We start from the raw sequence: 23,734 nt of genomic DNA on the forward strand, positions 1-23,734 counted from the left end.
AAAATCAAGACACATGTTTGACTTTCTGTAAAAATGTTTTATTTTACAATGGTTTCTTAGACCAAACAGTGCTTTGTCACCTAAGTGGTGTTTGATATGTGTGGATCTGCTGGGCTGTGAGTGAGGGGCTCATTTTGTGTAGGGACTGCAGGAAATAAGTGTGTTTGATGACAGAGGCTTCCATGTTCTCACACTGTAGAGCCAACAGAGCAGCCTGAAAATATAAATACAAAACATTTTTATAGTTAACTCTTCATATCTTTTTAGAAACGGCTAGCTCTTCTGCAGCTGATTTGAATCTTATTACCTCTTTACACAGGTTTCCCAGATCGGCCCCAGAATAAAGCCCCGTCTGGGCTGCTAGCTCCTCCAGATTCACATCGGCAGCCAGTGGCATGGAATGAGTACACGCCTTCAGGATGGCATGTCGAGCCTATGCAGCCAGAACAGGGTTAGACAGATATTTATTTTATACCAAAAATAAAGCAGCAGATGCCAGGATGGACGCTGGATTTCTTAAATATATATAAAAAAATCAAATAGTAAAACCATATTTTATATGTTTGTTGCAAATTTTTTATCATCACCTGCTTGTCAGGGGGTGGGACATATATGATGTGGTCTAATCTTCCTGGTCTGAGGAGGGCGCTGTCCAAGCTGTCAGGTCTGTTTGTGGCAGCGACTACCATCACATCTTTATTGGAGACTTCCTGGCAGTCAAGCTGTAGGAGAGTCGAGGATATTTTCACCAAATACTCAAATAATTTGTCAGTGGTTCTCAGACTACGTTACCTCCGTTACTTTGGCTCCCTCCAGTGGTCAGTAATGAGAACGTACAATTCTTTTTTTCTACTTTTTTTCCAGATGTTTTTGTCTCAAAGGAACGCACAATTCTTTTTTTCCAGATGTTTTTGTCTCAAAATCGCTGCAGACTTGGTTCCAAACTATAACCCTCTATAGTTCAAGAGAATGTAGAAGGTTTTTTTTTTAGCTTGGCCATACTTTAAAGTCAGACAATAAAGCTCCATATATGGAAGAGTAGGGTTAACTGAGGGGGAGCCAAAAATTGGTATCAGCAAGTCACGCAAAAAAAAAAATCTGAAAAACTGAATTGACCCAAACATTGCAACTCTAAATTTAGACGATGAAGTCTTGAAAATAATGTCTTACCTTTTCATGTGTATGATTCTCTTCCACTCCCTCCGCCTGCAGGATCTTCTCATTCCCTCTTCTTTCCAGTGTCTTCAAGCCAACACCATCCATCTCATTCAGGAGGACAGACAGGAGACGCGTGTGTACACTGTTGGAAGTCTGACCCGTTGACCGCGAGCCGATCAGGGAATCAATCTCATCCAGGAACAGAATGCAAGGAGCGCAGGCTCTTGCCTGACGAAACAGCTGTGAGTAGACAGACAGGCGATTATGGAAATGACAAACCAAATGACGCACTGGTTATTAACACAGGCTGTGGAAACAACAAACCTGTGCTAAAGCCTTCTCAGAGTCTCCCACATAAGGAGAGTAGAGGTCAGCACCGCTCACAGAAAGGAAGGAGCAGTGGGAGGATGAGGCTGCCGCTCTGACGAGCGTCGTCTTTGCACATCCCGGGGGTCCGTAGAGCAGGACACCGCGGGGACAGTTAAGACCGAGACGTATAAACGCTTCAGGGTATATCATTGGCCACTCGATACTCTGATGTGAAAAAGAGAAGTAAAATGTATTGTACAGCATTCCAGTATTTTGATTCTTGTCAAACACTGTTGTTTAAATACCTGTCTCAGTTTGAGTTTGACATCATCCAGACCTCCAATCTGCTCCCAGGACACTGGAGACAGCTCCGTCCTGCCCAGGCTGCTCCGGAGACAAGAGGGACGGACCACCTTCAGTGCTTCCTGGAAGTGATGCATACTCACCAGCTTCACTCCTGATCCCTGCAGACATAATGTCACACAAAGGAAAATCTAAACTTATCAATATCTACCATAAGATAATCTGAAGCTTCTGTTCCTTCTGTTCTGCTTTAAATCACACTCCATTTAACAAAATAAAACAAAATCAGTATTTTAATGTATGGAGCTTTACCACTAGATGTTGCTAAATTTACCTTTGAGTTTTCTCTGATAGCATTCATGGCAGCCTCCCTGCAAAGAGCACTGAGATCTGCACCTACGTAGCCTGAAGTCCTCTGTGCCAGCTCTGTCATGTCCACACTGGGACACACTGGCACGGTTGCACAAAGAACCGACAGGATGGATTTTCTCTGCTGCAGGGTAGGAGCTCCAATAATAACCTGTGAATAAAGTAAAAAGTAAACGTGGTGTTTACACGTTATATTGATCTAATTTTTAATTTTAAAAATTACTCTGTACCTCTCTGTCAAATCTTCCCGGCCTGCGCAGTGCTGAGTCCAAACTGTCTGGTCTGTTGGTGGCTCCCACCATGAGAAATCGATCCGACTGGTCCATCCCGTCCATCAGAGTGAGGAGCTGAGCGACCAGGCGGTTTTCAGGTGATGAAGAGCCCGTTCTCCGTGGACACAGAGAGTCCAGCTCGTCCAGGAACAGCACACAAGGACCTTCTACCGCCTCAGATCGAGCACGCTTAAACACGGCACGTAGCTTTTCCTCACTCTCACCCGGCCGAGAACCCACCACCTGGAACATTGACCATATTATTATTCAAAACTCAAGCATTATTCACGTGTCTGCCATTCAGAGGAACATGCTGCATTTAGACATTCATCTGAATTGTTTTTTAATCTAAAATAATAATAATACTTAATTTTTACCTCTGGTCCTTTGACCACCACTAGGCTAGCTCCCACTTCTCCCACAACTTTGTGGACCAGTAGTGTCTTTCCCACACCTGGGGGTCCCACCAGGAGTACACCCCTGGGACATGAGACACCCAGAGAGTTCAGTGTGTTTGGATAGAGAAGAGGCAACTGGAGCATTTCTCTCATGGAGGCACTCACCTAAAAGACACCATTTTCAGATGAATGTTATAGTTATGTTAGTGCACACTATGACAGTTAATTCCTGTCTTTACAGTGACCTCTCCACTGACCTCCTCCAAACCCCCCAGTGTCACTTGGGGTCTGTCCTGCAAATGACTCCTGAAATGCCGCACCGTCTGGATCCCACATATCTCCACGCCAGTTTTTGAGGTGATGAGTCCAGTACTGGTGCAATCTGGATTAAGGCTTTCGATAATAACAAATCTGATCTCTGTGTCAAAATCCTCCAGATTTATCACATGCTTCTCATGGACGTAAACACCCTTCAGCACGTCTTTCACATGTTCGTGAATAATGCGGGAGGGTGTGTATTTTTTGAAGTCCACACTCTGCACCACCACAGTTATTTTAACGCCTTTGAGTTTGGGACAGGACACCGGTGTGAGCTGACCAGGCTCCAGGTGAAGATGGGAGTGAGGATGAAGCATCACACTGGGAGAGGAACACTTCAGGTCCATCTGCAGGAAACCCTCTGCCAGATCGGACCGCGGCCAGGCAGAGCACAGGCAGCTTCCTCCAGGGACAGACACCAGCACCGGGGAACCCAGATTCAGACCCAGGTCTGACATCAATCCTGGACCCAGTCTGCATCTCTGAGAGCCCAGGTCTGAAGGATCCACTGAAAGTTGTCTGAGAGTCTTCATTATGGTCCTCAGTAGCCGCTCACATTTACTGAGAGTTGAGACAAAGGTAAGACATTTGATTATTTATAGAGATCAATATCGTGTTTCTTTTTGTTTGTTAAATGTTCCCAAGTCTCGTCACATTCACCGTATTTAAATATGTCAACTGGGTGAAGGAAATGTTATTAGATCTTTCGGAAAATAATCCAGTTTCGGATTTTGATTATGCATTTATGTTTTGACATACTGCAACGATCACAGTCACAGCTACAAGTTATTATTTCACTGTATAAAAATATGTCTTATATTACTGTATTATTGTGCCACTTTTAATGGAAAATGTTATGACAACTTACAAATTTTTCAATGGAATCTCACCTACTTTACATACCCAACAGAATATTTAAAGGTAATGGTTTTATATGGGTTTAATAGCTCTTTACCTTTTCGTTTATTCACTGACCTAAAGAAAGAAACTTACATTAAAACGAAGGCTATACTATTGTCAGTGCTGCAGCGTTAGCTAGGCTATTTGCCGCTAGCTATTACCAACAACTCCCAATGACCAGAACATACACGTCAACAGACGCAGGATTACTCACCATGTTCAAAGTTACAACTCATTTGTTTAAGGAGCTCTAGCAAAAGATGTGAAAAGTCGAGGAGCGACTCATGTTTACAAAATCACATGTGCGAGAAGAATATGACGGCCAACCAAAACCTTTTCCTGAACACGGAACCGTATCCGCTTTGTAAATAGTATAAAAAATGTAAACATTAAAAAAGAAGTTTCTCTATACAGCGACGTATTCTCAAATGTATATACTGGCCACAAAGCAACTCTGATAACTTGAAGTATGAAACTAAAACGTGACTTTCCTTTTAAATAAAAACAAAGGAATAGTCGTGGTTGGCCAACAATTTTCGGCTCATATTTGGAGTTTTCCAAAGTTCTCTATGTTATTTATGAAGGACATTCCAAGTGATTCGTCATACTTATCTACACTAAACCCTCATAAATCTCGATATTATTAAAATACACTGGTAATGTTTGTAAAAAAAAAAAGAATAATTATAATAAAACCGTTTTACACGTTTGTTACTATGTTGGCACCATCGCGAGGACAAAAACAGCACTGCAGGTCCGAGATAAAATGGTAGACGACGCGAGCTTAACGAGTTCTACGTTTAGGGACTGAACAAGCAACTCTGTTAAATAAAAAAAAGGAAGATGCTTTTCGTTTTCCAAATAATATAAACATTGTGTCTTTTCCCTGGTAGAATAAAAGTTTGGTTGTCCACCGCTACCGATGATTCTCAGGCTCTGATTGGCCAGTTTCCAGTCAATCAGAAGAGAAGGGATTGTGATAAACACGTTAATCCAGGCTTTGATTCGCAGGTGATAAGCATAGATCTGTCACTGCAGGGTGTCGGTGAGCCCACGTGGTTTGTGGTAGAGTGTGGAGCAGGACATTCTGATTCTGCCAGACTGTTTGTGTCCGCTGTTGTTACCTGCGAGCAAAGGAAAGGATTTTGGCTCCGAGTTCTGTCAGGTGACACTGCATCTGAAAGGCAAGTCACACAAACAGCCCAGCCATTCCAGTCTTTCGTTGTGTGAAAGTCAAAATCAGGTGCAGGCGAAGGGGGCACTAGTGTGTAACTCAAGTTATTGACATTGATAAAATCCAAAACACAAAAAGTCTTCATACTGTGGCGGAATAGTAAATAAATTGCAGTAAATTCTTATTTAGTTTGTTTGAGATATTTTAGTATTTTTCAAATGTTTGTTTGTGCTCTGTTCATGGAGCTCTGCTCACAGAGCTTTATTTCCTAGGCTGGGGGTGCTCTGTTAATGGGTCACAGAGCTTTATTTCCTAGGCTGGGGAACAGCACAGATCACCATCTTGTCTCTCATCTTAATTACTGCTTTTTATTTAGTCATAAAATACTAGAACTCTTTTGGGTTTATCTAGGTTAGGTCCAAAAATTACACATTGTTATCAAATAAACTTATTATTAATTTATGAATTTTCTTGTTGCCAGTAGGTGTCATTCTAAAAGTCTAAACATTCTAAAATGTTTAGTATTTCTCAGTTTTAAACCCAGTTGTTGCCATTGTGCTATATTATATTTTAATGCCACTTGAGAATGTGTTCAGATTCATGTTGTAAATATAAAGGTGTCCCATTGTCCTCTGCTGTCTCCTCTAGTCCCACACCCTTCCCTCTTTACTCGTCCTCTCCTCTCTGTTCCTGCTCTCAACAACTAGGCCAGGTTGGCACAGTTTCCCTCCGTGTCGTCACAAATCCAGGTCTCGCGAACATGCCCGGAGTTTGTAATCAACCCCGAGGCCTACGTTTCTGTGCGTGTGTGTGTGGTGTCCTGTTGAGCTGAAATGTCAAACAGCAGTGTCGACCAAGCACAGACAGCCTGAGAGCGTGACTGTAGGACTTAGTCGACCAAGCAGAGACAGCCTGAGAGCGTGACTGTAGGACTTGGGGTCTGCTCAGAGCGGGGGGAATTATAATGTTCTTGTGGTTTTGATAGCCGTGGCAGAAGTAGTGTCAGATTATCACCTACCTCTGCTTGTCGTTGTTCACATTAGGAGCCAGAGGGAGTCTCAGGCCTGACGCCGAGTGGCCATGTCTTCCCTTCTGCGCTGCTTCTCCAGCTCTTCTGTCCTTTTCCTCCAGTGTGGAGCTCGTCAGAAGATACCTGGACGGAGGCATTTCAGGACTTTTCCCGTGTTATGGGACCAACAAGCCTCCAGAGGTAGGAAGTGTGCATTAACACATGACTTCTGCAACCGGTATTTACTTTTGACAGAGGACAGCGGTGCCTGTGTGTGTGTCGTCCTTGAACTGTATTTTTATTTTGTGTCTCAGTGACTGAATGACAAAGTAAAAGTTTACACCACGACATTTTCCATTCAAACTCCACAGATGTTGACCTGTTTCGCTGCTGTGGTTCACGCTGTAGCTTTTCACTGCTAACATGAGGTCACTGGAAGGTGACTTTAAAACTTCAAGTGCCAACTGACTGGTTTTATTCTCACACAGTTGTCGTGAATAGTCTGAGATCTTTGCGGAACATTTTCTCAGGAATATTCCTGCCTCAGCTTTAAAGTTTGAGGAGTTTGAAGCGTGTGTGTGTATAAGTGCAGGCCACTGCGTGTATGTGCTGGCTCTGAGCCAATCACCTGCTAATAATGTCAACCCTGTGACGAGGCTACAACCGTGTATGGACAGAAATATGTAACCTGAGACTGACGGCAACCATGCTGGTTTCAGCTCATTTCACACACTAGGGAGGCACCTCTGCCATTATTGTTAATAAAATATTTATTTTGATATAACATTAAGGCCTCTAAAAATAAAATTTGATACAAGAAATGGAGCTAGAGAAGCTTCAGTGGCAGATGAACTGTTGCTGCGATGGTTCTAAAATACAGGATAACCAAGTGGAGAGAATCTTCATTGTCTGTTGGAAGCTCCTGGTACTTGAAGTTCATGAAGGTTAACCCAATAAAATACATGACAAATCCTGGCCCTTGTGAAATGTGTATTTTCCATTAGATATTCGTTCACAATGTGATGTAAATAGTTTATTTGCTACCATTAAGGGAGTGTTAATAAGTTACCCTAAAAGATGTGAAAGTGACACATGCACTTTTTTCAATTTATTAATTAGTATTGATTCTCAACTTTACGGTGTTTTTTTTGTGTCCAGGTATTCTTTACAAGGACCTGGTAGTAGGAGTTCCCAAGGAGACCATACAGAATGAGCGCCGCGTGGCGCTGTCCCCTGCAGGAGTGCAGGCGTTGGTCAAACAGGGGTTCAAGGTGCAGGTGGAGACTGGAGCTGGACAGGAATCCAAGTTCTCTGACCAACAGTACATCGAGGCTGGAGCCACCATCACTGATGTTAAAGGGGCCTTTGGCTCAGACTTGGTCCTAAAGGTTTGTTCACTCTAGTTTATCACACTGGTCTAGACATTATTACTTCTCCTCTCATTGACCATCACGACTCTCTACTGGTTTAGGTCCGAGCCCCCAGTTTAGGTGAAGTGGACTTTCTGAAGCCCAGTAACACATTGGTGAGCTTCATCTACCCAGCACAGAACCCAGATCTGATGAAGAAGCTGTCAGAGAGACAGAGCACCGTGCTGGCCATGGACCAGGTGCCCAGAGTCACTATCGCACAGGGCTACGACGCACTCAGCTCCATGGCGAACATCGCTGGGTAAAAAATCTTAACGTTACAGTATAAACTGCTGGAGCGATAGTAAGATGCACAGAGTTTTATCATGTAGAGAAAACAAGACAACGTACCTGAAGTTTGAATATAATTTTTATTGCTTAATTCAGTTTTATGCACAATGCCGTTTTAATAGTGTCAGACAAAGCTACATGATATGACCAGTGACTTTTTGAGGTAACACAGCCTACTCCTCAGGCATTGCTGTGCAATTCATTTTTTATTTCAACCAATGGGAAATGTCACACATTTGTATTGAGTTTTAACCAATTCACGGTGTATCATTTCATCCCTTGTAATTAATTTTAAAAAATATACTTTGTATCACTTCAATAAGAGTTACTGTATGTATTTTGTTTTGTAGTTATAAAGCCGTGGTTCTGGCTGCCAACCACTTTGGCAGATTCTTCACTGGTCAGATCACAGCTGCAGGAAAAGTCCCCCCAGCTAAGGTGAGGCTGAACATGAGGTTTTCAACCTTTTACGTGTTTAATTGTCTTCCATATCTGCATTGCTCTGCTCCACTGTTTAATTGTTTCTGCTCCAGGTCCTGGTCATCGGTGGTGGAGTAGCTGGTCTCGCAGCAGCAGGTGCTGCCAAATCTATGGGAGCCATTGTCCGAGGATTTGACACCAGGTCAGATGTCAGATGTTGTTAGTGTTATAATGATTCAGACTTATATAATATATTGATCTGTTTGTTCACTTTCTCTTCAGACCTGCAGCCCTGGAGCAGTTTAAGTCATTTGGGGCGGAGCCTTTAGAAGTGGATATCAAAGAGTCTGGAGAGGGAGTGGGAGGATACGCCAAAGAGATGTCCAAAGAGTTTATTGAGGCTGAGATGGTTCTGTTTGCTAAGCAGTGTAAAGAGGTGGACATTCTCATCAGCACTGCTCTGATTCCAGGTTTCCTTTCTTCGTACTCTTGGCCCTGAAGAACATCTCATGCCATCTTATTAACAAAGCAATAGTAGTACAAGTATATTTATTTGGGTACTTGTCAATAAATTTGCTATGAACTGGAAGGCTGTGGGTGAACCACAGTGAGGACACTGAGAAAGAAAAAAGCTTACAGTCAGTTTGATTTTCTTCTCATTCACAGAAGGATGCTTTAGTCCAAAAGGAACAACTGTTTTTGTATTAAACAAAAACTCTCCAAAAGTGACAAAAACAATATCAATAAATCGAAGGAAAAAACGCATTCGATAAAAATAGATAAATCCAATTAGGTGTTCAGTTGAACAGAGTTTACACCAATAGTGTATTTCAGATGAAACTACATGAAGGTTGAATCAATCTGTGACTGAGGTGAAAACTCTTTATTCTAAATTCAATGCACTGGCAGGTTTTCTTTTCTTGAGCTCTGAATATGATAAAACAGTAATAATGTTATTTTAATTCTTCTTAGTCACTTCTGTCTGATGTTTTATAGATTATAGTGTCCTTTTTTTAAACTCCCCTTTAGGAAAGCGGGCTCCCATTCTGATCAAGAAGGAGTTTGTGGAGTCGATGAGGGACGGCTCTGTGGTGGTGGACTTGGCTTCAGAGGCAGGGGGCAACATCGAGACCACTAAACCTGGTGAGCTGTACGTGCACAAGGTGAGCCTGCTGTTGGGGAACGTCACCTCACATTCTCCTTTGCTGCCTTGATATGACCTTGTATCGCTATGTCTAGTCATTAGGACCGACAAGTCATTTTAAAAGTATTTATTATATATCGTCTGGCCTTATAGTAAAGGCCCCATGCTGCTGAGTGCACCAGGACATTGAAAGATAAATTAAAAAAGAAAATAGATTTTTAAAAATGGTTGGATGGTATCTACAGTATCTGCAAACAAATTTCTTTTGTTTTGTAAACCTGATAACCTGAAAGGAAATAAATGGGGAGAAAAACTGACTTGAGCGGTACGATTTATTGTTGTTGCCAGGGTGTGACCCACATAGGCTACACAGACCTGCCCAGTCGCATGGCCTCCCAGGCCAGCACCCTGTATTCCAACAACGTACTGAAGCTGCTGAAGGCCATCAGCCCAGATAAGGAGTACTTCCACTATGAGCCCAAGGATGAATTCAACTATGGAACAATTGATCACGTCATTCGTGGGACTCTGGTCATGAAGGTGGGTTTCTGTCCGTGTTGTAACAGTCTACTGGCAGCCGCCGTCTCTCCTCCACATGAGTTATCGAACCCTGTCATGCTACGATGCTTGCGCCAAATGAGCACTAAAAACCAGATCCCAGCTGAGAATAGCTGATGTTGGATTCCAGCAAGAATGTTATGAAACCTTCAGAAAAATTCTCCTCCAAGATTTTTTTGACTTTGACACATTGTTTATGACAGAGAAAGCATGCAACTTCAACAGGACGTATCTGTTTACTCTTCGCTAAACCAGGAGAATTTCAGGCTCCCTTCAGGTTCCTCGAAAAGTGAATTCATCTTTCCAAACCTCCGGTGACTTCTTTGTGATTACTGTTTGTTCAGCATAATCGCTTTTGAGTTTGTTCTGTGAGTTCTCCCGCTGTCCAGGCGAGATCACCCACAGCGCCAGACTCTAAAGTCTTGATGTGTTTTTCTCACGCAAAAGCAGCTGTGTTCTCAAACTAGTCCTCTCATGGGTTTTCTGGTGAATCCAGGAAGGCAAGAACATGTTCCCATCACCGCTCCCAAAAACCACCCCCCCAGCTCCAATAAAACAGAGCGTCTCAGAGCTGGAAGCTGAGAAAGCAGCAGCGGTTTCTCCCTTCAAACGCACCATGACGTCCGCTGGCATCTACACCACAGGTTGGACACAAACGCACGCACACGTTTCGTGCAGAAACATTTCCATGTGGCAAACAATCACGTTATATTTTCAAAAAAAAAATATTATGCTGAGCTAGTGAAACCAGATCATTATTACATCAGTAAATATCTGAAACACTTGTTGGTTTTGTTTTGGCTTTTGTTTAATTTCACAGACAATAATAGTAATGCAGTAATGAGTTTAATCTGTTCCACGACACCACACACTCGTGTGTCGATCCACTCGTATCTTGATGGCAATTTCCCCATTAAAAAGAACTAAAACCAGTTAATTTGTTGCAGCCCCCTGAGAAATATAATATAAATTAATTAAATTAAAATCCCCTCCATCTAAACATACAGTTGGACATTATAGACATGGTTAAGAAGCCAGGCTGGACGACTTTTAACTTAGCCTAGTGGTGCTCATTGTTTCCAGAACCCACGTCTCACTTCTGTTACTGGTTCATAAACATGGAACAAAATGAAAGAAGAAAAAAAAAAAAATCAACCTTGTTTTCCACGTGGCTCTCTGCAGGTGTGTCCTCTTGTCTGGCTCTGGGCATGATTTCCCCCAACGCCGCTTTCACTCAGATGGTCACGACCTTCGGATTAGCAGGAATCGTGGGGTACCATACAGTGTGGGGCGTGACCCCTGCTCTGCACTCACCCCTTATGTCAGTCACCAACGCTATCTCAGGTCAGAAGTCACTTTAAAAATGTATCTATTTTTTTGCATTTTTTTTGTGTGTACATTGTCCTCATGATGTTCTGGCTGTTCAGGTCTGAACATTGTCTTCATGATGTTCTGGCTGTTCAGGTCTGACAGCTGTTGGAGGTCTGGTGCTCATGGGCGGAGGCCTCACACCTTCATCATTGCCTGAATCCCTGGCTCTGGCTGCTGCCTTCATATCATCCATCAACATTGCTGGTCTGTTACTAAAAGCAAACATAAAATATATATATTTTAATACAGATTTGTTAGTCTCACTGCCGTCTTTCTGTGTGTGTAGGCGGTTTCCTCATCACCCAGAGGATGTTGGACATGTTCAAGCGTCCCACTGACCCCCCCGAGTACAACTACCTGTACCTTCTTCCTGGGGGGGCGTTTGTAGGTGGATATGGAGCTTCGTTGGCAGCTGGCTACAGCATCGAGCAGGTGACTAAGTACACAGTACCACAAATACTGCTTAGTAATATTGAAGTTTTAGTGCTGGATAAAGAGTGGTCTCTTTACCACTCTTAACTTCTGGGTCTCATATAACGTGTGTCAAAAGAAACTTCATGTTAACTGACAACTTTTGATTGTCCAACACTGGCTGTTCCTGCCAGTGTTAATAAGAATGTTAACAAAAGTTCACACTAATAAAGAACAAGAGTTGGATTTGGGCCTTGAATTAGTTTAAATGTTAATCAAGCGCCACTCAGTTTTTCCACTCCACACCCTTCACTATTACTACGGATTATATTTATTTTATTTTTCCTACAACAAGAAAAAAATCAAACTTTTCAACAACTTTTCTTTCCTTTTTTTTTTCTTTTGTGAAGATGATGTACCTGGGCTCGGGCCTGTGTTGTGTGGGGGCACTGGCAGGTCTCTCTGCTCAGGGCACCAGCCGATTGGGAAACACCCTAGGCATGATGGGGGTTGCAGGAGGCATCGCTGCCACTCTCGGTGCCCTCAAACCTTCACCGGAGCTGCTGTCACAGATGTCTCTGGCCATGGCCACTGGAGGGACACTTGGTAGGGAAGTGCCTGCTTTTATCCAACAGCCTGAAGATACAGTATGACTTTGGTGGTTTTGACTTCGTGGGCATAGTCGTAATCTGTCAGAAGAAAGTCTTAGAATCTCTGTTCTCTGTTGATTTACTGATTTTTTTGAGCCCTTTTGTCTATTTTCTCCATTTCCTGTAAAATCTTTAGACCAGCTTCCAAAATCCAAAACTGCCATATGCAGAGCAGCTCCTCTGGCAGTAACACCAGTGACATGATTCTGGTCATTGAAAGCTTTTTCTTAGTTAAACTGGAGCCTGGATTTTTATTTTATCCTCCTTTTGCTTTCCATGCTAACATTGGATTTAATTAAGTTATGCCTTCTATTATTATTTTATTTTGAATTCTACCAATTTGTTTAAGCTTTTTAAACCAGGAAGTGTTAAGGCTTGTTATGCAACTATCGTGCCAAGCCTCAACCCTTCCCAGGGCAGATTCAAATGTTTAAGTTCATTCAACTTCTGATCCTGTCATTTAAGGAGCCATCTATAAGCAACACCAGATTTTAAATATCCATCTGAAAAGAAAGAAAACAGTTTTATGGCAGAGGTTCCTCTCTAGGTCCATCAGGTTGTTTACGAACCTGCAGGAATATTACCAAAGAGTTCCGTGTCCTAAAGTTTGCATGCATCCTCTTCATTTTGTCTACTCGCCAGTTCATCACTGAACATCGATCATCCTGTCCAGCCTTAAAGGAGAGTGGGTCTCGTCATCATCCCTGAATGTTGCACTTGTTAGCAGTGATTTAACAAAGCAGGATGATAAATCATGTTCTGATTTACACACACATGTCCAAAGCATGAGGCTTTACTCAGTGTTGAAATGAAAGTCCCTGTGTTTTTTCATGAAAACAAACGTAGCGCACTTAACGTAATCACACTGGCTCGGAAGATCAGACCTTCTAACTGAAAACAGCTGTTTTCCTTTTTAAGCTTCTTAATCTTTTTACTCCGTGAGGTTTCTTTGGATTCAAACTCTGCCATTGTGCATGAGAAGTTTAATGTCTGGTGTTTGACTTTGCAAACCATGAATTTTCCTTTTCTCCCCTCTCTTTTGGGCTGATCTTCACGTATCTGGTTTGCAGGTCTGACCATTGCCAAGCGCATTGAAATCTCAGATTTGCCGCAGCTGGTGGCAGCGTTCCACAGCCTGGTGGGGCTGGCCGCTGTTCTCACCTGCGTCGCTGAGTTCATGATTGAATACCCGCACCTTGACACTCACCCGGCTGCCGGCGTTCTCAAGACTGTAGCGTATCTGGGTACCTACATCGGGGGCGTCACCTTCAGCGGGTCACTAGTGGCCTACGGCAAGCTTCAAGGTAATTGTCTAAAGGTTTGTAGCACTGACAAGATGCTTCAAACTTTTACCCTTTATTCAATGCAGGAGTCACTAATAGCAAAGTTTTGGCTAACTTCTAACTTATTATTTTTAAATAAGACATTTAGAAATGTCAGAACTAGGATACAATATTACAGTTTTAAAACACTGAATTTAAATAACAGTGTTAAATTGCCTTGACTTTCTCTTTCTATATTGTCCGAATATCTTAGCTACTGCCAATAGGAAATGGTGTTTGACCTCAACACACAAAAACACAGCAACAATTGTGACGATGCTTCATGTTTTATACTTCTTGCTCTCTGCAGGTATCCTGGACTCCACCCCTCTGATGTTGCCAGGACGACACATGCTGAACGCAGGTCTGATGGCAGCGTCAGTGGGAGGAATGGTGCCTTTTATGCTCAGCTCCAGCTATGGTACTGGCATGGGCTGTCTGCTGGGGGTGTCAGGGCTTTCTACTGTGATGGTGAGTTTCTTTATTAAAACTCAAGTTCAATGAGACAAATTTGATTTGTGAATCTGGGCTTTACAAACAAAACTACATTTACTTGACGTGACTTCTGAACCAGTCAAAGATTTATTTAAGTGTATACTATGTTTCATCTTTTTAGTTATAAATCAAATGTATCACTAAAGAAATTTTAAGTGGTATTTTGCTACAGATAAACCAAGGGTATAAAACCTTTATTTTTTATTTTTGGGCAGTGGGAATATTTTTTTTTATATATTTTTAAAATATTTGGATCAGCAGTTACAGCTTAGTGGTACCGTGTTTTCTGGGCTATAGGTTGCACTTTTTTCCATCCTTTGGCCGTGTTTATGACTCATACTCAGATGTGACATATATTAAAATACATCTTTTTTATGTTTGTTATTTTCCCACTGACACACGCTAAAGGGCACTGGAGCAACTTATAGCCCGGAAAATACGGTAGTAGCAATGACTTTCTTCAATCTCTCAACAGGGTGTAACCCTAACAGCAGCCATCGGGGGCGCTGACATGCCTGTGGTCATCACCGTGTTAAACAGCTACTCTGGTTGGGCTCTTTGTGCAGAAGGTTTCCTGCTCAACAATAACCTGATGACAATTGTCGGAGCTCTGATTGGCTCGTCGGGTGCCATCCTGTCTTATATTATGTGTGTGGTCAGTACAATCATCATCGTCCAAAAGAACTTCAAGGCTTACTCAGCACTACAGTGTTTCTTCAACCTGTACTATTTTGACTCATTTTCTCTTCCAAGGCAATGAATCGCTCTCTGCCCAACGTGATCCTGGGTGGGTACGGCACCACCTCCTCACTGGGCGGTAAACCCATGGAGATTGTTGGCACTCACACTGAGGTCAATCTGGATCAGACCATTGATATAATCAAGGAAGCCAGCAACATCATCATCACACCAGGTAGATAAAAAATCTTTTCAAAAAAAGTTCAGGAATTAGACTCAACCGCTCCTGTGATCTTGGAAACTGAAATTGACCAATTTATTTTAAGTTGTTCTTCTTCATTTCCTGTTGCATCAAAAAGCAGTATTGAGGTAAAAATTAAATAACAGAACAAAAATGTACCTAATCTGTAACTAAAATCTGTACATACATGCTCCTGAAAATGCTGTGAGAAAAATGCGATGACAAAGTTTAGCAATAAATCTTTGTAAGGTCAGGCCAAAAACAAAAATAGTCTCGCAGCATTATTTTAACCAGAAAAATATTTCACAGTCCTTTAAAATTTAATGGATGCTGAAATGTGTTGTGGTTAAAACAAACCTTCTAGTTACAAAACACATAAAAAATGATTTGTTTTTACCATATTTTGCCTCTATTTCTAAAGGCTCTTTATAAATTATTGGAGGCTTTGAATGACGGTGTTATTGTTTTGTTTTACATAAATGTCAAAGGGTGAAATAAAATGTAGTATAATTTATCATTATCCATTAATACCAAATTATCTGATCACAATTTGACATTTTTTGCAAGTAAAGCTCCAGCTCTCTGCATCCCAAAGGAAATTTGTTCTCATCTGGTTTGCTATTATTTATTTGAGCTTTATTTGATTATTGGCTGTCATTTTTAACCACAGTGGAGATCAAAAAAGTGTGAAAGATTTTGAAAGATTAGGAGAAGATCTTATTTCAGCACAATGTTTGGAAATGGTCAAGGCATTGACACAAGTGGCAAAGTTGAGATTTAAAATTCAACGGTAAATTCTGAAGCATTATGTCCACAAGAGGGAGCAGTTTCCCCATAAATGATGAGCTGGGCACACTTAGACACATGCAAAGTGTCAGTATGGGCTTTCTTCTTTTTTCTTTTTTTTTCATTTTTCAACAAAAAGGAAAAGATGATGGCTTTTATTGTTGAGGTGACGGCCACATATTGATTTATTAAAAGCAAAAAGCCAGACTTGTCTGACAACTGAGAAGTTGTGAAGTGGCCAGAGCAAGAGGAACCACTCGGAATAACTTGGATTGCCTTTGTTTTGCAACAACTCCAAACCAAAGGCACGGACAGCTGTGTGGTCCAACATGATGCTTTGATTAAGGGAACAGTGAAAAGTCATAGGCGCTATTGAGTCCAGACTCAGGACTTCTCCATGTGCTTTCAACAACAAAGCACAGCAGTGAGGAAACAGGAGGTTTCAGTTGTCTGGGGAATTAGAAGATACGCTTTACGGTCGACTCGCTCCTAAATACTCGATTAGGGGTAATGTTGAACTCTACGAGGTACCTGACCGTCAGGGTAAAGTTGGGGTTGTGCGGATACAGGGGAAGGAGTTCTTTGCACGCAGGGGAACCACATGCACGCACGCAAAAGTTTCCTGGTGATGAATGCTTTTCAGAAGAGTGAACCACAGTGATTTAATAAAGAGAGGAGACTTGGGGTGAATGTAGACACGCAGAGGACAAATGACAGGAGGAAGGCTTAGAGTATGGGTTATTTTGGTGAACCCTCCAAGAGGTCAGTGTTTATATTGAAGACTAAATGCTGTTTGTAAAAAAAAAAAATCAATAATAACCTCAGTCGTATTACATTTTTAGAGTAAATGTTCAGACGGAGACAGAGAACCCCAGCCAAGGCTGCTCACTTTCCCACGGAGCTGGTACACTGGGTCCAAATTCAGATCATCACCTAAATTCAATCATTGTTTTTCCTTGGGGGCATAATCTGCATGTTCAGAACATTTCATCAACATCTGTCACTCACTTGCTGAGCTCTGCTGCAGATTTAAAAAAATACAGAATATGTGTTTATTCTCCGTGCGTGTCTGTGTTTCAGGTTGGGGTCTGTGTGCAGCCAAAGCTCAGTACCCGATTGCAGACATGGTGAAAATGCTGAGGGAACAGGGGAAAACTGTCAGGTGGGTGTGTGTTTGTTACGGACAGGGCGACTGACATGACTTGTCAAGAATATCAGCTCCTCCGATGATAATGACCTGTTGTCGACCCCCGGAGCTTCAAAACAGACTGCAGTCTCTGGAACAGAACAGGTTCCATAAAAGTCTAAGTCTGCTTGTACGCTGATGGACTTCTGGCACTGGACCCGGTCTTTAGTTGAATCCACAGATTTCTAATGACATCTAAGACAGGACTTTGTGTAGGACTGTCAGAAACCTTCATTTATGACCCTTAGAGATACAAATGACTGCTGCTGGAGATTAGATTAGATTAGATTAGTAATCCCTGCCCTCTTGACTGGTGATCGTTCACTAGATTAAGTTTCTTCAAAAATAAACACAATACAAGATCTGACATTCAAGAAAGGAGACCCCACATATACTGTGAGTGGACGCTTCATGTCAGGGCACCGCAGCTTTAACACTACAATCATAAACTGTAATTTCTTATTTTTTTAGATACTTCCAAAAATACACTAATGGACCATTTAGACCAGAGGTCTTTAACTAGTGGGTAAATGGATGTACTGCAGGAGATTCATGTAAATGTTGGTTAATTATATTAGTTGGTAACTGTTGACCATAAATGTGAATGGTTGTTTGTATCTGCCGCCTATGTCAAGTTGGACCACATACTGTACAGATACAGGTTGTCCCCACCTAACTCCTCATAAAATGTACTCCACCACTCCAAAAACAAACTTCAGCAGTGGTAAAGAAATCATTTTTCTTTCTTCACAGGTTTGGAATTCACCCAGTTGCCGGTCGAATGCCGGGCCAGTTGAACGTCCTCCTGGCTGAGGCTGGTGTTCCCTACGACGTGGTCCTGGAGATGGACGAGATCAACGAAGACTTCCCTGGTAAACTTGTTAGGCCGGTGTTTTACGTAACATGTTTGCTGCTCTGGTGGCTGTCACCTCAGGAGACATGCGTCCGATGAAATTAAGTCACTTGATTAATTGTGCTTAATAATTGTTTCTCGTCTCTTTGAACTGTGCGTGCAACGACCTAGTGTTATTTAGATATGCCATGTTATCAGGGCAACAGCCTTGTTTTCTTAGCAACCAGGCATGCAGTCTGAGACATATGGTTCTGTTTTTAAAAGCAGAGATAAGTGCAGTGCTGCAGAACCCAGAGAGATTAGTAAAGACAATAACAGAACCCTTGGCAGGGGTCTGTTTGTTTTTTATGTTTGTGTACATGTATAAAGAAAATATATTTGTAAGTTTGTATACAGTATATGGGTGTTTATATGTATGTATATGTCCATATATGTATGCATATGTGTATGTATATATTTGTATACATATTTACAGTATTTATAAATCTGCATGTCTGTTTCCTACAGAGACAGACCTGACACTGGTCATCGGTGCCAACGACACAGTGAATTCTGCAGCCCAAGAAGATCCCAACTCCATTATTGCTGGAATGCCTGTCCTGGAAGTATGGAAGTCCAAGCAGGTTGGTGTTAAAAATATCCCTAAACCCCGTCCACTCCCCCACACACGGTCACACTATGCAAGCATTTGAATGTCAGGATAATCACAGCTTGAAAAGTTACTGCTGGTCTAAGGCATGAACATTACACCTGTACAAGATGCTAAGCTAATGGGTATAAACATATGTGTGCATTCAGAAAGTCACAGCCTCAAACGGGGACCTGTATATACTGTGTATACTGTATATGTACATGCACCAAACAGAGGTGGCTGCAGCTTAACAGATGCGAAAAAGACATTTACCACGTTTGTGTTCCAGGTGGTAGTGATGAAGCGCACTCTGGGCGTGGGCTACGCTGCAGTCGATAACCCCATTTTCTACAAACCCAACACATCCATGCTGCTGGGAGACGCAAAGAAGACCTGTGACAGTCTCCAGGCCAAGATCAGAGAGGCCTACTACTAGAAAACATCTGCTTCTGAATATCATGTACAGTACAGTGGCCGAGCAGGTGGGGGGGCGACAGACACGCAAACACACAGAATGTAGAGTTGTTTGGAGAACAGATTTATTGGGTCTAGGACAAGTGAATTGTCACGAATCAGGAAATGTTTTTTTTCTCCTGATGTTTAAAAAAAAAGGACATAAAGTAAATGTGCACTGATTTGTAAATAAAATATTTAAAAAAAACAAAACAAAAAAAACATTTTGTAGGCCTCATATTTTCATCAAACTGATCATTTTAACATCCCTAAGATGAAAAGTCTCTCTGTCTGATTCCTTTTCAGCCTTTGTTCACCGCAGCGTCCTGTGACTCAGGTCCTGTTTCTCCCACATTGTTTTCTTTCCAGGATTTTCCTTCAGAAATTGATTTGTTGACGACAGAATGCAGGAAGGAGTAGAAGAAGAGGAGATTGTCATAATCTCCCTTGTACTCCTGAGCAAGGCAATGTTCATGAAGGTCCTTCAGGAAATAATAAATGGCCTCGATGGTAGCAAGATAAGTGTCAGGTTTGCCCTTTTGGTGGCGCCAAAAACATGTTTTCCTGCTCTTCAGTTCTACCTGGAGCAGACCTGTGGGGGAACACAGGACAGTCGTTTTACTTTAGACAGATGAAGAAAACCTTAGTGATGTAGAGCAGTGGAAAAACTGAGGTTACCTTGCAGCCTTTCATCTGAGCTGATCTTTTTGGTCTGGTTCCACGTGCTGTCGATGAACACCACCCTCTGGAGGGGAAACAACCTTGACTCAGGGTCCTCTCCTTCATCTGGAGTATCTGTTTCTGGTCTCTTTGCCGTGCCTGCTCTACCTTGAACTCCCTCAGTTTTGAGCCTCTTTACGCGGGGTTCACTTGAGTCATGTGACCTGCTGTCATGCCTGTCAAGCAAACATTGCATCATATCTTGAACCGAGACGGCCCCTGGACCAGGGAACAGCAATACCACCTGGAAAGTGGAAACACACAAGACGGGGCATATGGTCACACATGTGTAAACCAGCAGCCATTGGGGGTGAAGGGGGGGGGGGGGAATCGTTCACACTCACCTTCACTCTCATGGGAAATTAAGAGTGAAGACTAAGGCCGTTGTGTAAGTCAAGTAGTGGTTCCACAGTGTTAACCACTACACTGTGGAACTACTACTTGCTGTAAAGCAATGGTTCTCAAATTTTTTCTCCAGCGCCCCTCTATTGCAGAATTATTATCAAGCTCCTATGCCCCCACCCCTTGTCACACAGCCTTAATTCCCTATTAAATTCATTTTGCTCCACTGCAATAGCGTAGTGATGCCTTAATTCCCTATTAAATTTTGCTCCACTGCAATAGCGTAGTGACCCCTGCTGGGGACTGCCCTGCACTTTGACATATTTGAGAACTTTTGTTGTAAGTACACAGACAGATAATGTTTCTGGTTTTAATTAAACTGCATTTCCAGTTTTTCCTTAGGACACTAAAGGCATCACTGCCACTGAATTAGGTAGCTGTTTAAGGTCAGCCAATCAGAGGCTGACTGAGCTGATCATGGTCTGCCAAGCAGTATTCGTTTATTCTAATATTATAATGATGATTTTTTTTTTTTTGCAATTAGAAGAAACCACATGTGGGCTGAGAACCTTTAACACTGCAGTGAACCGAGAAGACGGAAAAAGAATTTGAAATCATTTAAAATAATAATAAAAAAAACTATAATGTTACTAGATAGCGTGTGCACTTAAGCCACTGTAATTCTGCACTTGATTATAGCCAATAAAACTAATTCCCCAAAACAAACTTGCCAAGCATGAAATATAAAAATAAAAAACTAATTCAAACCTCACAGCATATTATAAATTCCACATTTGTCATCGTGAAGCGGATCAATGGATAAGCATGGTTACTCTACAACAAATAAAGGTGAATGTAATGATCAAAAACAGGCTTTTACGTCAGTATAGTGTGATTTTGTTGAATAGGAACAGGATGGAAACATGACTCAACGGCATCTGCGTGCAGGAAAAATAAAATACAGATGAAAAAAGCAAATACGATGCAGTGACAATGGTGTATTTCCACAAGGCATGAAAGACAAGCGGCAAAAATGTGATGACAATTGAGCACTAGAAATAAACAACTGAGATGACTGACAGGGTCAGGCGTGTCCAAAGTGTGGCCTGGGGCCCTAAACTGGCCCATGGAAATGTTTTGTGAGGCCCTTAAATTATTTCCTGCAGTTTTTACAGCAGGAAACAACTGTTTGAGATATTTATATTTTTTGACCGTAAAACTATATATATTTCTCTAACATTCCTGTTCATTTCCAGGGTATTTTGTGCAGTTATTACCAACATGTGGGAAGGCTATTCTTACACACAGAAATCTGTGAGAAACTAAAAAATAACACCCTGACTTTAATATTACAAACTTGTGCGTTAACCTCAAACCCAGAATAAACGTTTTTGTAGTAGTAGTTACTACTTCTACTATTAGAGAATACAATTTCCCAATAGTTTAGTTAGTATCCTGTTCTCATATATGAAGTGTGATCGTCATAAGTAATTTTAGGTGCATCTTATACACTGTGCAGTTTTAATACTACTAAATGCAGTAGTATTCAATATTACAGAATAGTGAGTACTCCTCAATATTCTACAATATTACTGCATTTCTGTACTGGCAGTTTTGGAAGTAAGCATTACCAAAAGTACAGGGTAAAACTTATTTGTTACTAGCAACATGCGTGAAAATACTTTCCCAAAGACACCACGGGGGGTTACTGATCAACGACTGACCTTGTCCTTGTCATAGTCCGGTATACAGGGATACTTGTATAAACTGACATCATTAGGCGCGAGCAGCTTGGCGTGGACCGCAGTACTTTTGCCATCGGTCTCATTAGGATGCTTTATGATGTCAATCTTCACAGGAAGCTGAACATAAACAGAATAGTTAAAAAATATTTTAACAACACCGTGTGCTCAACTTCCATTGATCTTTCAAAAAAAAAATCTTCCAGATCAGTACAAAACAAACCTAATACAGCAGCTCCACAACTGATGGCCTCCTTTTAATGGGAACAATCAAGTAAGTCCTAACCTCCTACTGACCTTGACTGAGGGAATTTCTTGTAGGCCGACACCCAATAATGAGCAGCATGTGTAGCAGAAAAACATCCTTGATCCTCCACATTTAGAGCACTTCAATCTGCCCCTCTGCTGCGCCCTCTCCAGCACTGCATGTGATGCCAATTGTAAACCGTGGAGAGGGTGTTTGGCTGGCGGACGAGCGTCTGGTGAGGAACTGGAGTCTGTTATTTTGTCACGGCAACCAAGATGAAGATACTGGTCTCGATCCAAGCTGCTCATTCTGCCTTTTAAAATGCTGACAGACCAGTGCTTTAATACTGCAGGCCTCGGTTTACAGCTGAAGACGAAGGAGAATCAGGAATTAGACGACCAAATTGAATTACTGTGAACACAGCTTTTAAAGTCAGAGTCTGCCAATTAACAAAAACCAAAAACAAGTCTGTTTGTAAACAGGTTAAGATGAAGAAGTCTGCCCAGCCTCAGAAGAGACATCAGTGTCTCAAATAAAAGGTCAAACCTATGTCCGCAGGGTTCCAGGTCTGGGTCAAGTCACAGAAATTCAAGTCTATTCCAAGTCACAGAAAAAAACAAGTAAGTGTGATTTGAAGTCATCAATGTCTTGGTCCAATCAAAAACAAGTAAGTGTGACTTGAAGTCATCAATGTCTTGGTCCAATCACTAGCTAATTTCTGGACCTAGTTAGTACAAATTTAAAACACTATTAAGGACAAATGTTACTCAGATTCATAATTTAAAATGTAATGTAATACACATTTGTTTTGCCACTCAGAACAAAAAGGATAAAAATTAAACTTTCTTTGACCCTTTGTTTTCATTTTCTCATTTTTATTTTTCAAATTACACAAATATATCCATTTTAAGACTACTTAATAGAACCTCAGCTTCCTGATGTTAAAAAAGTTATAGCAGAGGACGTGTGTGCGATTTAGTGTTGTGTATACTGCTAAATGTAATGTAATGTATACGTTTACACTGATAAAATAATCGGTAAAATATGCCTTCATTATTTTTCTTTACTTTAAACATTTATTTCCTAATGATGATTTTAATCTGCGCAATACAGAAAAGCCAGGCAAATACACACGAGTACAAATACGAATTTTCGTGTTACGATGGATTGGTGTGCACTTATCGATTCGTCAGTAAAAACGAGCGACAACATATAAGTCAATGTAATGAATTGGCGCCCGTGTTCGGATGCAAATATTTTGTTTTTTTCCCACAATGCAGCACAGTGAGTCAACATGCTTGACTCGTGCTCGTCAAAGCAGCTCCCGTTAGCTTCGCTTCTAACCACTGACGTCAATAGACTAAACCGCAGCGGCTCAAACGAAAACGCAATCAGTACCAGAGCAAATGTCACTTTGAGAAGCAGTAGGTCATCTGGTAAATATCTCCATACCATTGGGAAAACAAAAAGCTCCGGTTCATGTCACGTTAGAGCGTGAGTTCTCTAGCGGAAATGACGACGTGACAAACAGGAAGCAGAGTGAAGATTTAAGGTAGAGACGGAAGTTCGTGAAG

General features: G+C 41.7%; 3 protein-coding genes across 6 annotated transcripts; 1 reads left to right on the top strand and 2 right to left on the bottom strand.

Moving 5' to 3' along the window:
- afg2b (AFG2 AAA ATPase homolog B) lies at positions 1-4,722 on the bottom strand. The gene is made up of 11 exons (XM_008310522.3): positions 4,242-4,722; positions 3,067-3,688; positions 2,789-2,974; positions 2,370-2,654; positions 2,105-2,290; positions 1,773-1,931; positions 1,483-1,692; positions 1,171-1,398; positions 588-722; positions 308-433; positions 1-214 (listed from the first exon to the last, which is right to left on the bottom strand). The coding sequence occupies exons 2-11, from the start codon at positions 3,658-3,660 to the stop codon at positions 77-79; spliced, it is 2,247 nt and encodes a 748-aa protein (XP_008308744.1). The 5' UTR covers positions 3,661-3,688; positions 4,242-4,722; the 3' UTR covers positions 1-76.
- On the top strand, positions 3,569-19,296 carry nnt2 (nicotinamide nucleotide transhydrogenase 2). Of its 3 annotated transcripts, XM_008310519.3 has the most exons (23): positions 3,569-3,706; positions 5,066-5,211; positions 6,245-6,411; positions 7,369-7,598; positions 7,682-7,881; positions 8,261-8,348; positions 8,444-8,532; positions 8,613-8,800; positions 9,360-9,493; positions 9,823-10,014; positions 10,529-10,676; positions 11,215-11,376; positions 11,497-11,607; positions 11,690-11,835; positions 12,225-12,420; positions 13,535-13,768; positions 14,097-14,257; positions 14,757-14,936; positions 15,035-15,194; positions 17,067-17,148; positions 17,926-18,044; positions 18,533-18,648; positions 18,946-19,092. In XM_008310519.3, exons 3-23 carry the CDS (start codon positions 6,282-6,284, stop codon positions 19,090-19,092), a joined length of 3,213 nt encoding a protein of 1,070 aa, XP_008308741.1. In that variant the 5' UTR covers positions 3,569-3,706; positions 5,066-5,211; positions 6,245-6,281. The 3 variants fall into 3 exon arrangements, with proteins under 3 accessions (XP_008308741.1, XP_024911159.1, XP_008308740.1); XM_025055391.1 differs by lacking the exon at positions 3,569-3,706 and having other exon boundaries at positions 5,039-5,211; XM_008310518.2 differs by lacking the exons at positions 3,569-3,706; positions 5,066-5,211 and having other exon boundaries at positions 6,282-6,411; positions 18,946-19,296.
- On the bottom strand, positions 19,177-23,731 carry dtwd1 (DTW domain containing 1). Of its 2 annotated transcripts, none has more exons than XM_008310525.3 (5): positions 23,613-23,731; positions 22,211-22,526; positions 21,896-22,033; positions 19,788-20,073; positions 19,177-19,701 (listed from the first exon to the last, which is right to left on the bottom strand). In XM_008310525.3, the coding sequence occupies exons 1-5, from the start codon at positions 23,639-23,641 to the stop codon at positions 19,412-19,414; spliced, it is 1,059 nt and encodes a 352-aa protein (XP_008308747.1). In that variant the 5' UTR covers positions 23,642-23,731; the 3' UTR covers positions 19,177-19,411. The 2 variants fall into 2 exon arrangements, with proteins under 2 accessions (XP_008308747.1, XP_008308748.1); XM_008310526.3 differs by having other exon boundaries at positions 23,559-23,684.
- Between the last annotated feature and the right edge of the window lie 3 nt (positions 23,732-23,734).

The sequence above is a fragment of the Cynoglossus semilaevis genome, chromosome 5, assembly GCF_000523025.1.
Source record: "Cynoglossus semilaevis isolate Cse_v1.0 chromosome 5, Cse_v1.0, whole genome shotgun sequence".
Lineage (NCBI taxonomy): Eukaryota > Metazoa > Chordata > Actinopteri > Pleuronectiformes > Cynoglossidae > Cynoglossus > Cynoglossus semilaevis.

What these genes read in the sequence shown, in the direction of transcription:
- afg2b (XM_008310522.3), bottom strand. Translation starts at nt 3,660, where the DNA reads ATGAAGACTCTCAGACAACTTTCAGTGGATCCTTCAGACCTGGGCTCT. An exon ending in TGGTGGTCAAAGGACCAGAG is followed by an intron (nt 2,655 to 2,788) that starts GTAAAAATTAAG and finishes TCAATGTTCCAG; the next exon opens with GTGGTGGGTTCTCGGCCGGG. An exon ending in TCCCACCCCCTGACAAGCAG is followed by an intron (nt 434 to 587) that starts GTGATGATAAAA and finishes CTGGCTGCATAG; the next exon opens with GCTCGACATGCCATCCTGAA.
- nnt2 (XM_008310519.3), top strand. Translation starts at nt 6,282, where the DNA reads ATGTCTTCCCTTCTGCGCTGCTTCTCCAGCTCTTCTGTCCTTTTCCTC. An exon ending in GGACCAACAAGCCTCCAGAG is followed by an intron (nt 6,412 to 7,368) that starts GTAGGAAGTGTG and finishes TTTTGTGTCCAG; the next exon opens with GTATTCTTTACAAGGACCTG. An exon ending in GGCCTACGGCAAGCTTCAAG is followed by an intron (nt 13,769 to 14,096) that starts GTAATTGTCTAA and finishes TGCTCTCTGCAG; the next exon opens with GTATCCTGGACTCCACCCCT.
- dtwd1 (XM_008310525.3), bottom strand. Translation starts at nt 23,641, where the DNA reads ATGAACCGGAGCTTTTTGTTTTCCCAATG. An exon ending in AGCTTTTTGTTTTCCCAATG is followed by an intron (nt 22,527 to 23,612) that starts GTATGGAGATAT and finishes CTTCGTCTTCAG; the next exon opens with CTGTAAACCGAGGCCTGCAG. An exon ending in CTCAGATGAAAGGCTGCAAG is followed by an intron (nt 19,702 to 19,787) that starts GTAACCTCAGTT and finishes GTTCCCCCACAG; the next exon opens with GTCTGCTCCAGGTAGAACTG.